Source organism: Babylonia areolata, chromosome 18 (genome assembly GCF_041734735.1).
Source record: "Babylonia areolata isolate BAREFJ2019XMU chromosome 18, ASM4173473v1, whole genome shotgun sequence".
Lineage (NCBI taxonomy): Eukaryota > Metazoa > Mollusca > Gastropoda > Neogastropoda > Buccinidae > Babylonia > Babylonia areolata.
The window spans coordinates 61,698,352-61,716,898 of NC_134893.1; the positions used below are offsets into that span (position 1 = coordinate 61,698,352).

The 18,547-nt window shown below is 43.4% G+C and overlaps 1 protein-coding gene across 6 annotated transcripts in view; it reads right to left on the reverse strand.

Annotated features, from left to right (window-relative positions):
* LOC143292975 (Golgi-specific brefeldin A-resistance guanine nucleotide exchange factor 1-like) overlaps positions 1-18,547 on the reverse strand; it is a 233,267-nt gene that overhangs the window by 188,408 nt on the left and 26,312 nt on the right. For all 6 annotated transcript variants that reach the window (XM_076603709.1, XM_076603706.1, XM_076603708.1 and 3 more), the window contains exons 6-7: positions 15,536-15,654; positions 4,426-4,534 (exon numbers count right to left, since the gene is read on the reverse strand). In XM_076603709.1, the coding sequence (XP_076459824.1) occupies positions 4,426-4,534; positions 15,536-15,654 (228 nt within the window). The remainder of the gene's footprint in view (positions 1-4,425; positions 4,535-15,535; positions 15,655-18,547) is intronic.

Here is an 18,547-nt window from a genome sequence, read left to right on the forward strand (position 1 = left end):
CCCGGAAGGCCCTGAAGCTGACAACATCAGGAAAAGCACCAGGAGTGGATGGAATCCAGGCTGACATCTACAAGTATGGAGGCGGGGTGCTGACAGACAAGCTGACCGCCCTGTTCCAGTCTATCTGGGATAGAGGGGAGGTCCCCCAGGATTTCAAGGATGCTTCAATTGTCCACATTTACAAACAGAAGGGAGACAAAACATCCTGCGATAACCACCGTAGAGTCTCTCTCCTCTGCATTGCCAGCAAGATCTTCACCCGCATCATACTGAACAAACTGGTTGACCATGTCTCCAACACAGTCATCTCTGAAGTACAGTGCGGTTTCCGCTCAGGCAGGGGAACATGTGACATGGTGTTTGCCATACGCCAGATGCAAGAGAAATGCCATGATCAGAACAAAGAGCTCCACATGGTCTTTGTAGACCTGACTAAGGCCTTTGACATGGTGAACCACGGTGATCTGTGGAAGATCCTCCTAAAGTTTGGCTGCCCAGAGAGCCTAATCCAGCTGACTGCATCATTCCACGATGGCATGCATGCGAGAGTACAGGAAAACACTGACATGTTGGATCCGTTCCCTGTGGTAAATGGAGTGAAGCAGGGCTGCATCCTGGCACCCAAACTGTTCTCCATTCTCTTCTCTGCCATGCTGATTGACGCCTTCCAAGACTGTGACCGGGGCATCAACATTCAGTTTCACACAGATGGAAACTTTTCAACTTGCGGGGCGACTCCACGCCAGGTCCAGGGTGTTTGAGGCACTGTTGAGAGAGTTCCTCTTCACTGATGACTGCGCGCTTGCTGCACACACCCTTGAGAACATGCAGTTCATTATGGACAGGTTCTCAACCTCGTGCAGGCACTTTGGACTCACCATCAGCCTCAGCAAGACCAGACCGAGTCCATGTACCACCCAGCTAGTTCACAGAACGCCAGTGCCTCCCCCCCACCTGTAATCAAGATCGATGACACAGAGATCATGTCAGTCGACAAGTTTTGCTACCTGGGCAGCACCCTATGCAGCAACAGAGCCCTTGATGCAGGTGACGCTGCGCATCGCCAAGGCCAGCTCCGCCTTTCACAGACTCAACAACAGGCTGTGGAACAACAAAGGCATCAGGCTCAGCACCAAAATCAAAACCTACAGAGCTGTTGTACTGACCACCTTGTTGTACTGCTGTGAAACATGGACGACGTATCGCCGTCACATTTAACAACTTGAGCAGTTTCACCAGAGATGCCTATGAAAGATCCTCGGCATTAAGTGGTAAGACAGGGTCTCCAACCTCCAGGTCCTAGAGAGGAGCGGCCTGCCCAGCATCGAAAGCCTGCTGATCCAGTGTCAGCTACGCTGGACAGGACATGTTGTCCGCAGGACAAACAGCAGGATCCCAAACATGCTCTTGTATGGCCAGCTGAAGGAAGGCCACCGCGAACTTGGAAGACCCTGCAAGCCCTTCAAGGACACCTTGAAGACAAACCTCAAAGCCTGTGACATAGACATTGCTTCCTGGGAAACTGATGCCCTTGACCACTCTTACTGGAGGATGCTGTGCTCTAGTGGCATGAAGTGAAGACGTTTGAAAACAAGGGAACGCTGGGCATTAAGGAGAAGCGTGAGCGAAGGAAGCAGGGCTCAACTTCTGGAGACCTTTTCCCTTGCAACACCTGTGGGAAGTGCTGCGCATCCAGAATCGGCCTCTTCTCCAATATGAGGACACACACCGACAGATAAACCTGCCTACCTACTCATCCGTTGGTCCGATGGAAGACTCCATCATGATGTCTTGTGAGAGTGATGAATAAATGAACACCTACTAACACCACCTTAACACTTATTCAGAGCCATAAGTCTCTGCTACATACCTCCTTTACAACTTCTGTGATGTGGCCTGATGTCCTAAAAGTAGATGCAAGCAGGCAGCAACCGGTCTGGTGCTGTGATTGGAATGGACTTGTCACTTTTGTAACTTTTGTTATGAGATTGTGCCAGCCAGTCATATATCTGATCATGTAACTGTAAGTATGTTGTAAGACAGTCGTTTACAGTCAAAATCAGTTACTAGAGCACTGTCTCGAAGAAGAGGACCTTGGCTGATGGGTAAAAGCAGATTTACATGTTTTTAAACTTCTGAGGACTGTGAGTTAGACATTCATTTTTTGTGCTTTTTAGTATCCTAGCAAATATGATTTGAAATGAGGAGAACGGTCTTAATGTATTTCCCAAATTATAGGATATCCGTTTTGGTAGTCACAACAGCATGATTATGTTGTCATTACCACGAACTTGTGAAATATATGTTGTTGTTCAGGCATTAAAAATCCCTCACGTCTAATTATTTATGGAGTTGCTGGTCAAGGCACCTTGCTGTGACCTTATTACAGATTCCATTAATATCCTGACGTGTGGCTGATAGACTTTAAACAACACAAATCAGTTAGATTCCAGGTAATCTGTTTATGAATATAGCTAATACAGATCCAGTGCAGCAAAGTATTTGTGTGAATGGTAACAAGTAGTGCAATAAACAAACACACTGTTTAGAACAATAGTCACCGTAATGTAGTCAGTGCGTGTTGTGACCTAATTTCAAGACTAAATTTAGACACTTGAATAAAGTGCTGGTAGGTCTATGTGCCTCAAAATGTTCAGATAGCATCACAGTACATGAGTACAACACATATTTTCATTCAGTTGTCTCTGGCTACAAATTTTATACTCGTCTTCAAAACATTTTAAGTTACGGGTTTGCCGGTCCAGGTCATCTGGTTATACTGTGACCAAATTACATGTTAAGTGTTAAATCTATTAAGCAAACAAATAATACACATAACACAACAACACACTGACTGTTTTAAAATCAAGGTGATGCTCGAAGGAAAGTCAACATTCAGATCGGCAGTTACAGTAACATGACTAGTGTGTGAAGGGTGGCCTAATTCCATAGCTATTTGTAGCCAAACGAGGAAAGTTTCAAGATGCCTGTTGCCTAAATATGTTCAGATAGACTCACAGTTCATGTGTGCAACAGGTCATGCTTTCACTTGCTTAGCAAATGTTGTTTTTGAAGATGCCATATTTGTTCACTTCACGTTCTGTCGATTTTATGAACACATAGGTCCTTCGATGAATTTTTGTGAGTCAAACACACCACAGAATGAAACAACATCAATTAAAATATTCCACAGAAATCCTGAACTTTCAATAAAAATTAATTTTTTTCTAACTCTGAGTTGTAAACTTGGCAAAATTCGAACAATCGATGGGACCTGGCTAAAGTCGCAACTTACAGAGGGTAGCCACTAAAACTGACTACGTTCATACGTTATCTTGATTCAGAAGGTCTGGGGGAGACAATTATTGCCTGTTATTTCCATTTATTACTTCGCAGATAGGAATTTTCCAGTCTTCATTGTTGCCTTCAGCATGCAACTGAAAGAGGGCAAAAGAGTGCAGTATTTTTCTACATGGTTTTGACAGGCATGCACCTGAAAACATTGAAAAATGCTACAGTTCCAGGATGTTTTGTGCAAAGATACTTACTGACAGCAAAGACAAGACTTTGAAGATGCGATATTTATAAAAAATCCCGATCTTGATGATTTTGACCCTAACCACTGGTTTTGTGTACAGCTAAGAATCGCTGGATGCGGCTTTAGATGGGTTTTCGTGTCCTGCGTCACAAATATTTGCTATGACATAAACATGCTTCTTTATTATTAACAAAAAATGTAAATGACCTGATCATTTTCACTTGACTGCTTCAGTCTGCCAATTAATTCTACACTGTTTGTGGATTCTGATTGTTTCTACAAAAAGCACGATTGAAATCAAAAATAATTTTATGTCTAAAACATGCTCAGATAACAAACACTCAATTGTCAATAATTTCAAAGATAGTAAAAGTATATTCAGAATTTTTGTAGCACCTGAACAAGTTTCGTTAAATGATATCTGCTGGGCAAGACTTTTTTTTCTCTCCTCTTCAAGCTTTTTTCTACAAATAATATGTTGTGACCTTGAATTCCAAGAGATCAAACTGTCACTATGATTAATATACCACTTACGACTGGTGACAAAGTGCTGACATCTGAGTTAACGACACACATGAACACACACATTGACAACTGAGACTGGATGACTACACAGACTCACTTTGTTTACACATCTAAGCAAAACAAACAAACAAGAAATCAAAAAAGAAAGTGACTGTCCAATGTGAGAAATGAAATAACAAGTCCCCTGTAGTGTCTGTTCCTCATGGTCTTTTCTTTCCAGATAGTTCAAACAGATATAAGGTACAAAGAACAGGTCTTTTTCAAATTACCTCTTCACTCTAAGATCAAGCTGATAAGTGGAGATTAGCTATTTCTAAACAACTGAAAACTTGTTCATGTTCAACAAGAAGTGTCAAACTTACCACTAAGACGCATCTCAAAGCAGATGCGGAAGCAGGACTGCATTATTTCACACACAGACTCGTTGGTCAGCAGCACTCCTGCTGGACACAGGAGTAATGTCCGCAACACCTGTCATAAACAGACAAAATGTACTACTCAACATCAGGTGACATTCACATGACTTGTTCACTTAATGGGATTATCTGTCATCTAATAAGACCATAGCAACATACAGTGATGCCAACCTCTGCCAAGTGTTTGTAGGAACAATCAGGAAATTTGGTAGAAGCATTTTGAATTTGGTAGGAACACTCTGACTCCGAGCCAAATCAGCAAATGTACATTTGATCTACAAGGCATACAAACATTTGGGCCTACCTGCAACACATGGTAACTGCTACCAAAGGTTGTTTGTAATTGTTACATTAGGTCTGTTTTCCACAGTCCAGTTCCTAATTGGTGCTCTGTTTATACTTCCTCCAGTGGTCACCTAAGAGAGGCATAATGTAGCAAGTGTCAATGATTTGATCCATTCTTGAGATCTTTCCTTCATGTCCAAGTTGGAAATCTCCTCAGCTCCAAAGTGTGTGTGTGTGTGTGTGTTTGTGTGTATCACATTGACTGTATGTGTGTGTTCTGTGTGTGTGTGTGTGTGTGTGTGTGTGTGTGTGTGTCACATTCACTGTGTGTGGAATCCATGGCTGACGTCTCTGTTTCAAGCCACTTGTTCCTTCCTTGCACTCCATAGCTTAACCTCTTGCCTGCGCTGTTGACATACGCCCTGTTGACGTATGGCGTACATCATGAAATGTCGCTCACCAATGCTGTATTGACATATGCCGTACATCATGTTACAATATTCTATGTTTCGAGTCCTGCATTACAGAAAATACAGTCTGCTAACCATCAAATTAGCTCCCCTGAGAGCTCTTTATCTCCGAGTTCCATAAGCTAAAATTATTCACCTCATTTTCATACTTATGGCGAAAATTTTTCAAGTTTGTACGAAGCTCAAGTTGTGTTTGCAAAGCCATGGGTGAACGCAGACAAACCCCAACACTTGCACTAGTACTGGAAGAAATCCTTCATGATGCAAATAGTAGAGATGAAGATTGTGGACTGAATGAGATAGAACTGCGTGCTGATGCTGAAGACGCTGATTATGACATGGAGGGGGGTGGGAGGTGGAGCTGCTTGACAAAACTGCAGGCAGACAAGATCAGATGATTCAAGATGCAGGTTGGTGTTTACGAGTTTTGTCTGTTTATTATTTGCTTTCTGTTTGTTGTAACAATGAATATGACTGCATTGTGCGTGTTTTGAATGTGTTAGCTGTGGTAAGTAGCATCGTCAGTCACTGATCAGTGTGTGTGAGTGACAGTCAGTCAGTCACGTGTGTACTGTGTGTGACCAAGACTGCATGAGTAGGCGTGGCTCGCTGGCTGGCTCATTGTTGATGACAGCGTGTTTCACTTGCCTATAGCTTTCTGTGTATTTGTTCCCGAGTGTGTATTGGTTTGTTGATGTTGTTATTGCTGTTGCTGTTGTTGTGAGTGCGGGGAGAAAGGGGGGGGGGGGGGGAGAGATGTTTATAAAACTGAAATCTGAGAATGATATACAGAATTGTATGCCTAAATTACTTTGTAAATGCAACACTTGTAGAATGTGTGTGTGTGTGTGTGTGTGTGTGTGTGTGTGTGTGTGTGTGTGTGTGTTGTCATTATTTGTATGAGAAAGAGAAAATGAAGGGGGTGTGGCATACCATGAACCAGTTTCAGTGTGTGTGTGTGTGTTGGGGGTTTGGGGTGGGGGGAGTGGGGGGGTTAGGTGTGTGTGTGTGTTTAGCTGAAAACAATCAGAAATAAAATGGTACCATTTCATAACCTTTTTATATGTTAAAAAAAAAAAAAAAAAAAAAAACAACCAAGAACACCTCCAAAACCCCAACAAACTTAGTCTTTTATGCAATGTGTTTCAGGTATGCAGCATGGTGATGATCATGATGTTCATCCTGGACCATCTGGAGTTCACAACTTGCCACAAACCTACAGCTGAAGACCAGCAGCAGCAAGACCAAAGGGCAGTAAACAAGCCTCCAGCAATTCTGGATTACAACAAAAACATGGGTGCCATGGACCATCATGACCAACAGCTGCAGCCCTATGATGCCACAAGGAAAACCCTGAAGTGGTACAAATAGCTGTGTGTGCATTTTCTACAAATTGCCATGCTGAATGCGCACATCCTCTATAAAAAACGAAACAAAACAGGCAACAGCAGTACACTCTTGGACTTCCAAAAGGATGTAATTAGTGCCATGATTTTTGGTGACCAAGACCCAGACACTGCTAACGATGACCACGCTGTTCGTCTGGGTGGACAACACTTCACTGATGCATCCCACATACCCCACAGAAGGCCCAGCCACAAAGAAGGTGCAGAGTCTGCTGGAAGAAAGGACAAAGAAAGGATGTGAGGTTCTACTGCCCAGACTGCCCCAGCAAACCAGCACTGTGTCTTGAAGACTGTTTCCGCAAGTACCACACACAGCATTTTTACTGGCGATAGATGCTGGATGAGTATACCCTTTCATTTCTTTATGTGGACTGTGTTGGAATCTTATGGACCTGGACACTGTTGCTCTGCCCTGACAGTGCATTTGGTTGATCACAACAGTCACAGGAAAGACTGGTTGATAACCTGGTTGATGTTGTAGCACCTACATGATGGAATGACAGTCCCTTTTTTTTTCTTTTTTTTTTATTGCATTTTATGGAATTTTTGTGTCAGATTGACTCATTATTTGAACATGTTTTACTTAATTCCCACCAGTCAGCTTATATACATGGTCATAGTTGCCAAACGCCCCTTCTTAGACTAGTGAATGATTTGCTTTCAGGATTTGATGAGGATAAGATATCTGTTCTCGCTCTCTTAGATTTGTCAGCAGCTTTTGACACTATCGACCACTCTATCCTCTTGAACAGACTTAAAACTTCCTTTGGTATTCGTGACACTGCACTAGCATGGATCACGTCTTACCTGTCAGATCGTACACAGAAAGTGTGTGTAAATGGTAGATACTCTAGAGTATCTGCCTTAAAATATGGTGTCCCACAGGGGTCTGTCCTAGGTCCTGTTCTTTTCGTGCTGTATGCGGCTCCTGTGTCGGATGTCATCAGTCATCAAGCGATGTCGCATGACAGCTTTGCTGATGACACACAACTTTATCAGTCGGCTTCCATAGCTGAATTTGACGCACTGGTGACTCAAACACAGGAGTGCATTGCTGGCCTAAAGGACTGGATGACTCTCAACAAGCTGCAACTAAATGATGATAAGACTGAATTTATGATAACCTGTCCAAAGAAGTTTCGTCAAAATCCTTCCTTTCCTGACTATGTTCTGATCAATAGCACACCCGTTTCACTTTCTCCTTCTGTTCGCAGTCTTGGTGTAATCCTACACCAGTCTCTTTCCTTCCAACAGCACATTTCAAATATCTGTAAGGTTGCCTATTTGGAACTGCGTAGAATCAGCTCTATCCGCCACTATCTCTCAACCAATGCAACCAAGACACTTGTATACTCTCTGGTTCTCTCAAGATTGGATTACTGCAACTCTCTTTTGGCCGGCCTTCCCAAATATCTGTTAAGACAGACTCCAAGGAATTCAGAATAACGCTGCCAGACTCATTTGTGGAGCTTCTAAATTTGACCATGTTTCTCCTCTCCTTCAGTCTCTCCACTGGTTGCCTGTTTCTGATCGAATAGACTATAAGCTATCCACTCTGACCTTTTCTGCAGTCAACGGATCTGGCCCCAAGTATCTTTCTGAACTCCTCCATATCTATACCCCATCTCGCCAGCTCCGTTCTTCCTCTGATACTCGACTTCTCAGGATACCTCACATCAGAAGTAAGACCTATGGACACAGATCATTTTCTTTTCAATTGCCAAAGACGTGGAACAAGCTCCCTGATAACCTCCATCATTCTGATTCCCTCGCAGCTTTTAAATCTCATCTCAAAACTCACCTTTTCCCTCAGCAATAAGTTCAATTGTGGCAGGTCCACTTCCTTTCCGTTAGCTGTGCTTGACTATGTGTGTATACATATATATGTGTACATAACTACATGCATGTATATGAATGTGTATTGTGTGTGCATGTGTTTATGTAAGTTTGTGCCTGCCTATGTGTGCGTATGTGTTAGGGTAGCTGTTAGATACACATGTATGTTAAAATGTATGTATGCAGTGTGTGTGTGTGTGTGTGTGTGTGTGTGTGTGTGTGTGTGTGTGTAATATTGATGTAATGTTTTATGTTAACAAAAGCATTTTTGAAAAGCACCTAGAGCAGATTTCTGGATAGTGTGCTATATAAGTATCCATTATTATTATTATCATTATTATTATTATTATTATGTGAGTATTAAAAACAAAATCTTGGTTCATTTTCCTTTCATTTGATATATACTTGTATATATCAGTCAGGTCAGGTCATTAGATCTGCTACTGGTAACCTGTAATCCAGTACAACCTGTTCAGGGTCGGGTTGCCGACGACTAAACCGGCACTTCCACCACTCCCTTCTGGGACTGGTGAAGCGGGTGGCTAGACACCCTTATGGAGATCCATAAAAGGGCGTCGGCTCAGGAGAGCCACCGACGGCCATCTAGCTCCACTGTGCTGTGTGCATGCCACACGCAGTTGGCCCCCGGGGTGTGTCTACCCATGTATGCGAAGTCTGGATCCGGCAGAATCTGCGGAAGAAACCTATCGGTTCAACGGAGAGAAAGGCGGTTACAGCAACGCACTGTGGAGTGCAGAGAGCAAGATGAGACACCGAAAGGATATCTTGGTCATCCACTGCATCCGTGCTCATCCTCCAGTCGTCTCGACTTAGTCTTGCCACTGGAAATTGGTGGACCCGGACCAGAGAGTGAGGTCGACGTTGTGCAACTCCTCTTCACTTTAAACAAACTCATCGCGCAAGTCATCAGTCATCCAAAATGACCTTTCATCCTTCATCATTTCATCACCCCCAAGTCCTGTGGCGACAGGCGAGCGACGAAACGACAGGTGTGGGTACACTGGCAGTCACAGCCGCAGACCTGCACGCAGGCGGCTCAGGCCATAGGGTCGTTCTTCGTCGACAGGAGCAGCGATGGAGCTTGGCAGCCGTCTGAGCGTCTGAGCAGCCCTCTTTAGGAATGCACTGCTCACCTCCCTGGCATGAGGAAGGGGCTAGAAAAGGTGCCCTAAAAATTGCCTGCTCCATATCACCCTGGCCAGCATACCGCGGCTGGCGGGGACCCTACATCAGCGGTCGAAACAAAGAGAAAGAAAAGAAAAAAACAAGGATCGTTCCTCTCACCATTGGTGCTTGGAACATAAGGACTCTCCTGGACAGAGATAACGCGGACAGACCCCAAAGGAGAACAGCATTAGTTGCATCCGAACTCGCCAGATACAACATCGACATCGCAGCCTTGAGTGAGACTCGGCTTGCAGGCGAAGGCGAGCTCTGTGAACGGGGATCTGGTTACACCTTCTTCTGGAGTGGACGAGGAAGCGAAGAGCGACGTGAGGCTGGCGTTGGTTTTGCAGTAAAAACAGCACTTGTCAGCAAGCTAGCTGGAATCCCAAAGGGAGTCAACGATAGGCTTATGACCATGAAACTCCCACTGGCATCTGGCCAGAAGCACCTCACCATTGTCAGTGCCTACACCCCAACCATGACCAACCCGGATGAAGTGAAGGCGAAGTTCTACGAGGACCTTCACTCTGTCATTGCTGCCATCCCTAAAGCAGACAAGCTCATCATTCTTGGGGACTTCAATGCTAGAGTTGGCTCTGACTACATCTCCTGGGATGGAGTGATTGGAAAGCACGGTGTGGGCCACTGCAACCCAAATGGATTGCTTTTGCTTCAGACCTGTGCAGAGCACGAACTGCTAATAACCAACACAGTTTTCTGCCTCCCTACCCGTAACAGGACGTCATGGATGCACCCTCGCTCAAAGCATTGGCATCTCATCGATTATGTCATCGTCAGGAAAAGGGATAGGCAAGATGTACGTGTAACAAAGACCATGTGTGGCGCCGAGTGTTGGACAGACCATCGCCTTGTAGTCTCGAAGCTGAATATTCGAATCCAACCCAAGAGACGCCCCCAAGGCCAGAAGGCTCCAAAACGGCTCAACATCGCTAAGCTGAAAAGCATCACCATCAAACAGTCCTTTATGGAGCTGCTGGAAGATCGTCTGGAATCCGCCTCTCTGGACAACCAGAATGTGGAGTCTGACTGGAGGACCCTACGTGAGCTGATCTATAGTACAGCTTCAGAGACCCTGGGACCCATGACTAGAAAGCACAAAGACTGGTTTGATGAAAACTGTGATGAAATCAAGCAGCTTCTGGATGAGAAACGCCGTCTGCATCAAGCCCACCTGAGCAACCCAAAGTCCACATCAAAAAAGGATGCATACAATGACATCCGCAGGACTGTTCAGCAAAAGTTACGCCAGATGCAGGATAAGTGGCTGAGTGACAAAGCTGATGAGATCCAGGGATATGCTGACAGGCACGATATGAAGAGGTTCTATGATGCCTTAAAAGAAGTCTACGGCCCCACATCCTCAGGATCATCCCCCCTCCTCAGTGCAGATGGGAATACCTTGATCACCGAGAAGGAGAACATTCTCGAACGATGGGCTGAGCACTTCAACAGTGTCTTAAATCGCCCTTCCTCCATAAATGATGAAGCCATAGACCGTCTCCCACAAGTCCCCACCAACGAAGCACTGGACGATCCGCCAACACTTCTTGAGACCCAGAAAGCAATCCGTCTGCTATCCAGTGGCAAAGCACCTGGCTCAGACTCCATACCAGCAGAGGTCTACAAGGATGGAGGCACTGTGCTGACTGAGAAGCTTCATCAGCTGTACTCACTCATGTGGAAAGAAGAGACGATCCCCCAGGATTTCAAAGATGCATCTATCATTCACTTGTACAAGCGAAAGGGGAACCGGCAAGCCTGTGATAACCATCGGGGCATTTCCTTGCTCTCCATCGCAGGGAAGATACTTGCCAGGATCCTACTTAACCGCCTCACAGCACACCTTGACCAAGGTCATTTGCCTGAGAGCCAATGTGGATTCCGGAAAGAGCGCGGAACCACTGACATGGTGTTTGCTGCAAGGCAGCTGCAAGAGAAATGTCAGGAGCAAAATGCTGATCTGTTCTCCACCTATGTCGACCTCACTAAGGCCTTCGACACCGTGAGTAGAGAGGGACTGTGGAAGATCATGGCCAAGTACGGATGCCCTCGGAAATTTATTTCCTTGGTCAGCCAATTCCATGAAGGCATGCAGGCTCGAGTCCAGGACAGTGGTGAAACATCTGCTCCTTTTGCTGTCACAAATGGTGTCAAGCAAGGCTGCGTCCTGGCTCCAACGCTGTTCAGCCTCATGTTCTCTGCAATGCTTACTGATGCCTTCAGAGATGGTGATGTTGGAATCAGCCTAAAGTACCGAACAGATGGCAAGCTGTTTAACCTCAGAAGGCTTCAAGCAAAAACGAAGGTCATGACAGACATCATCAGAGACTTTTTGTTTGCTGATGATTGTGCCCTCAACGCTGGATCTGAAGCTGACATGCAACTCAGCGTCGACAAGTTTGCCACTGCCAGCAGAAACTTCGGCCTTACCATCAGCACGAGGAAAACTGAAGTTCTCCATCAGCCAGCCCCAGGGAAACCCTATGTTGAGCCCAACATCACAGTCAACGGTCAGAGACTCAGTGCGGTGGAGCGGTTCACATACCTTGGCACCACACTGTCACGAAATGTGACAATCGACGATGAAGTGAACGTCAGGATTGCAAGAGCAAGCGCAGCTTTTGGTAAACTCAATGCAAATGTCTGGAACAGAAGAGGCATAAGTCTTGAGACCAAGCTAAAGGTCTACAGAGCAGTAGTTCTCCCCACACTACTGTACGCCTGCGAAACTTGGACAGTGTACCAACGACATGCCAAGAAGCTGAACCACTTCCACACAACATGCCTCAGGAAGCTACTGAACATCAAGTGGCAAGACAAGACCCCTGACACAGAGGTGCTCGCAAAAGCCACCCTTCCCAGCATCTTCACCATCCTGATGCAGTCCCAGCTTCGCTGGGCTGGACACGTGGCGCGCATGCCAGACCATCGGCTGCCCAAAAGGCTCTTCTATGGCGAGCTGCAACAAGGGAAGAGATCACACGGAGGTCAGAAGAAGCGCTTCAGAGATACTCTGAAAGTCTCTCTGAAAGCGTTTGATATCAACCCTGACTCCTGGGAGGAATCTGCAGTGGACCGTGACAAATGGCGCGCTGCTGTGCACAAAGGCGCCAGGTTGTGCGAGGCCAACAGGACTGCTGCAGCTGTTGAGAAGAGGCAGGCCAGAAAGTCACGGGCAAACAAGCTCCCTGACAATGATATGCCTGTCTTTGTCTGCCCCAACTGTCAGCGAACATTTCGTGCGCAGATTGGACTATTCAGCCATCTGCGCACTCACAGATAGATTCATGAGCATCCTTCCCCCCACCCCACCACCACCCTCCCCCCATCCCCCATCTGGATGACAACGATGGTCATCATCGATCTCGATGGACACACCACCACCACCACCACCACTTGTATGCACTTATCTTAAGTACTTTTTGAAATATAAGCAAATTAAAATCACTGGCATGTTTTTCTTGTTTATCTGAAAATTTTCTCAGCACAGGCTATAGCAAAATGTACTAGCAGTGAATGGGTTAATCCATCAGGCACAGAAGCTGTTTGACCGAGACACAACTTGATTTAGCCACATTCTCTCTTGTTCGGGCAAACGATTAAGCTGATTGGTCCACTCACTGCTGTTTCAATGTTAACACACATGCAATTAACTTACTCTGGACAATGGAACCCTATAGCGTTCCTGACTGAGACAGCATTACGGACGACGGAAAGCTGTAGCAGTTTTGACAATTAAAATTTTTTCCACTTTTTCCTTATGGGGCAGCATAAAAATCGCAACTACACCGGGCATTGCGTACGTGTCAAGGGTTGAATGGAAAGTTTCTTCATGAGGTTCTGTAGCTATACACTCGCTGGTGAGCTGTTGACCTTGGTACCCCACATGACAAGCCAATCTGAATACGTATCAAAAATTGCGCCACAGGCGATACAAATGGAAATTTTTGGAGCAAACTAGATCACGACAGCGGATTTTTACTGCTTCAAACTGAAAGTTTCAACATCAACAAAGATGAAGAAGATGTTGAATAAAGTATCTGCAATGAAGAAAGCTACCAGCAAGAAGATACTGACAATGACTCAGCTTCTGAGGGCTGTGAAGAGAGGGAGGGGGGATGGGCATACACAGGACGCAAGGAGAGGGGTCAGTGGGTCAAGTACAGCTAGTTTCATTCAGTTACTTTATGTTTTGTATTTTTTGTGATTTTTTTTCCTAACCTTTTTACAGGGAAAAGCAAGGGAGAAAACTATTCGTCTGGAGTGAGTTAACTGAGCATCATATTGTGAGACCAATGTCAGTAGTGATTGCCCTGGCCTCGTGATTGATAGGTTTAGAGCATCTGGGTAATTGTACGACAGGAAAGCATGTGACCATGCTGTGCAGTCAAAAATGAACTGGTTGGAACAATTTTGACGTTGGTGTAACGTCAGAACAAACCAGTGAGGAAGGAAGTTAAGTTTGAGTCACTTCCCTTACCCAGCAGTTCAATGCATAATAATGAGCTGAAAAATGAGTTTAAGTAAATGGGTTTCTTTGCTCACCTGCTAGGCGGGCTCAGGCGGAGAATGGCGATTAGCGGCGCCTTCAAGCGGGCACAGGGTTGAATGAGTTAACAGGATGTGTAAGTGTAAGCACTCTCTCTCTCTCGCTCTCTGAGGGCGTGGTGCGAATCAGATATACATGCTTGCATTCATGTGTGTTTGCATGCACTCAAGTGCATGCATCCAAGCTGTCACAGGTGTGTGAATGTGCACGAATGTGCTTTCTTCTTCAAACACACACACACACACACACATACACATGCATGAACACACACATACGCATGTCAAAGTCTTAACAGAATGTATAAGTGTGAGCTCTCTCTCTCTCCCCACCCCCTCCCCTCACTCTCTCAATTTGAGACATCAAAGGAAGCTATAATTCTTAAGACCAGAAAAAGCGTGCACGATGGTGTCAACTTTAAAGCTGAGAAAAGTGCTACTTAACAGTGCTTTTGAATGTGTGGCTTTGCTTACATTATCTCAAAAGAACATGACTAAAAAAAAGCTGATACCAATAAAATTTGCATTTGTTACATGATGTCCTGAAAGATAGTTCTGACATGTTTCAAAGCATTATTGCATCAGAAAACTCTGTTTGTATATGATAATCAAAATCGGTGATTTGTTGAGGAAACCAATTTTTATGCACAGCAGACACTCAAACACGTACAGGCAATTCTGGGCAGGCAAAAAAAAACGTAGTCCAGACTATCAGCATGGACAGATACAAATGTGTTTGAAATGAAATAGTTCTTGGGTCTGGCTTCACTGATGGGCATGATGATTTTTTTTCAAAAAACTGATTTGACTGAAACAACTGGACATTCACATCTATGTTGTCATCACTTACAGTGGTCACAATGGATCATGTATATGTCTTCTTTTTTTTTATTGTAGTTGTTTCAATATATTTTGTGTGTACAGTTATTATCTTTTATCTATTTACCCTTCAGAAAATATGTACTTTTATGGGTCTCTCTCCAACAACAAAGTGCACATAATTTTTTGATAATGTATACCCGTTTCTTTGTGAAAAATCCCTGGCAAATAGATTTTACATAATCTTATTTCCCAGGCAGTGAAAGGGTTAAGCTGATCTTATGACTCAATAGATATTATTATTCAGCATTTTAAAATGTAAGGTGTAAATGTTGCATATATTTTATGAACTGATAGGAGTTAAGTCATATTTGCAAAGATAAAACATCAAGGCAAGGAAAAAACAATCATGGTGAATTTTTAAGACCATACTTAATCAAAATGACTCTTTGTTACTTCAACACATACAACTATAATGCTACATACATGTAATATTTTCATGAGGATGACTTCATCTGAAGAGGGATCTGTGCCAACAAATCTAGCATGAGTCACTGCATCAGCAATGTTCTCTATGGCTGTAGCAGCTGATTCCTCTACTGGATCTGCACAAACCAGAAAAGACAAATGCATATGTATCAGTAATTGGCACAATTTTGGAGTTTTTGTTCAAATAGCAGTACCAAGCATTACAATCCATACATTAAACAGACCTGGTCAATTTAAGAGAACAATGGACAACCAAAAAACACGTTATATTCAGACAGGACGTTTTTGTTGTTGCCGTTGTGACCCTATCTTCTGTGCTGTTTCAGGAAACCCATGCCACTGGCAATTCACTTTAGCGGTAAATGTTAGTGCCTGTTCTGATTCAGTATCTGTAGAACATCACCCACTATGCTTCCTACAATAATCATCATAAAAGCAGAGTTCCTCTCCTGGAGTGGGGACTACTGCCACATCCTGAAACAAGGGACTTAATAGCCTAATGTCCTGATTCTCCAATGTACATTAACCCCTAGGCTGCCTATATGACGAGATAATTCGTCATCGCAAACATGTATGCTTCACTGCCACAATGACAAGATAAGTCATCATCAAAATATTCTGACTTTTCCCTGGTTTGCATTCTGTTCATTGACAAAAATACCGGTAGCTTTAGCTTGGGGAATCTTTCTAGATTCTATTCATAGCTAGAAACACCACCTACGTCATGAGGCAGTCCTTTATTTGAATGTTTTAGCTGGGTTACTGTAGCAGTGTTTGCCTAGCTCCTTTCCTTGCTCACTCAACAAAATGTTGGACCAACGCCATGCTCAAGACATGCGATTGTGGGGAACTAAATCAACCAAGATTACTTTCTTCAGCTGATGCTCAGAAAGAATTGAAGCGTAAATTCGAAGGAGAAGACAGTGATGAACATTTATTTTTATAGGATGATTTGATAGAAAATAAAGGGAGCAATTAAGAGATATGACTACCGGTGAGTGACGCCGACTTTACAGCTGTAGCAGACGACAGAAAGTAACCGATTAGCAGGACACAGTGTGAGCGATTTTCTTGGCACTCAGTCAATGCGGTCTGATGAGAACTGGATAAAGTGACCGTGTGAGAGGGGTGAAAAGGAGGGGGGTGGAGACTGAGGGGGTGTGGCCTCACATCCATATTATCACTTGGAGAAGTCACAATGCACTGTGTACCTATCTCTTTTTTTTTCTTTTTCTTTTTCTTTTTTTCTTTTTTTTTATTTTATTGTGTTTGTTCTAGTATGATTTTGTGTGTGCAGATATCCATTTGTCCAGAAAATATATTTAAGTGCAAATTACCTGACTAATGTTTGCAATGAACAAGTTGAAATTTTGACAAAAAACAAAACACTGATTTCAAAACAACAGCATGTCACTAAAAATATATAAAATGGGAAAACATCATGTGTTTTGTATTCTTTATTCCTTTACCTTTCAGAATATATATAATTTTATGGGTCTTTCTCCAATAACAAAGAGCACATATTTTTTTTAAGATTTATACCCGTTTTTTGAGAAAAAAAAACCTGGCAAATAGATTTTACTTAAATCTTATTTTCCTGGCAGTGAAAGGGTGAATATCAGTCATCACACAGCATGCAGTATGGGAAAGACACGTGTGAGTGAGAGTTTGAGTCAGTGAGAGTGTGAGAATGAGGGTATGAGTGTGAGTGTAAGTATGAGTGCAGTTTTCTTCTGCATTAGTGGACTGCAACTCCATCGTTCACTTGCAAGTATGAGTGGACTCGCAATGCATCTTTATTAATCCGATCAGAAATTGCATGTGCATGTGGAATTCAAAAGCTCGTTACACACACCAACACAGTCTCTCAACCCGAAGTTGTCTAACATATACATCTGAACATGGCAAAAAATTAACTTAAAAATTAAAAGGTTGAATCAAAATTTGAAAATGATAAAAACTTAGCAGCTTGATTTGTATGTAACACAGTAAAAGAAACTATGACCTGTATTTCAAAGAAAAACTAAGAAGCACTATTTCTGATAAAAGAAATCATTACATGTATTTTTAAGAAGCACTAAGAAGCACTATTTCTGAATAAGAAACACTATGACAAAATTATCATTTTGTTATTATAAATTCTTCAAATGCAGTTTGTGTAATAAAAACATCACATTCTTGGATGCCATAAAAGAGATATAATAAAAATAACTGGACATTTATGAGCACTTTCCTAATTGCACAAAGTGCTTTACAATCCAAACACACATGCATACAAAGCACACTCAGTCCTCAACTCACAATCATGCACAATAAACATATATACACACACACACACTTGTACATACAATACAAACATACATACATACATTACATGCTACAAGAATGCATCAATCCATCCATCCATACATGCATACATTCGACGCACACACAATACAGCATTACAAATATACCACAAATATACCTAACACAATCAACTAACTACTCTCATGTGAGAGAGGGTCTAGAGAAAACGCTGCTGGAAGAGGAAAGTCTTGAGGTTAGATTAAAAGGAAGGCATTTAGGAGCTGTAACGGACGAGGTGAGATAAAGAGTTCCATATCTGAACAGCAGATGATGAAAAGGCTCGGCAAACCGTGCTGTTCCCTTTTGTATTTTGGGACACGGAAGGTTCTATCAATGATCAATGGCTGCACAGTGAAGAGAATGGGAGGGTACATAGATTTGAAAGATGTCAGAGAGGAACTGGGGTGCATTTCCTGATATGACATGGTAGCAGACTCCATGAAGTGGTCCAAGGGCTGTTTGCGGACAACCGATGAGAAGAGAGTTGCAACTGTCTAATCTAGCGAGTATGCATGAACTAACTAGTGTTTTGGTTGCGTCGAGTGTGAGGTAGTGGCGTATCAAGCTGATTCGTCTGAGTTCAAAGCAGGCTGCTTGACAGGCTTTGCTGATGTGATTCTGCATGAAAAGATCTTTATTGAGGAAACATTCAAGGTCATAGAC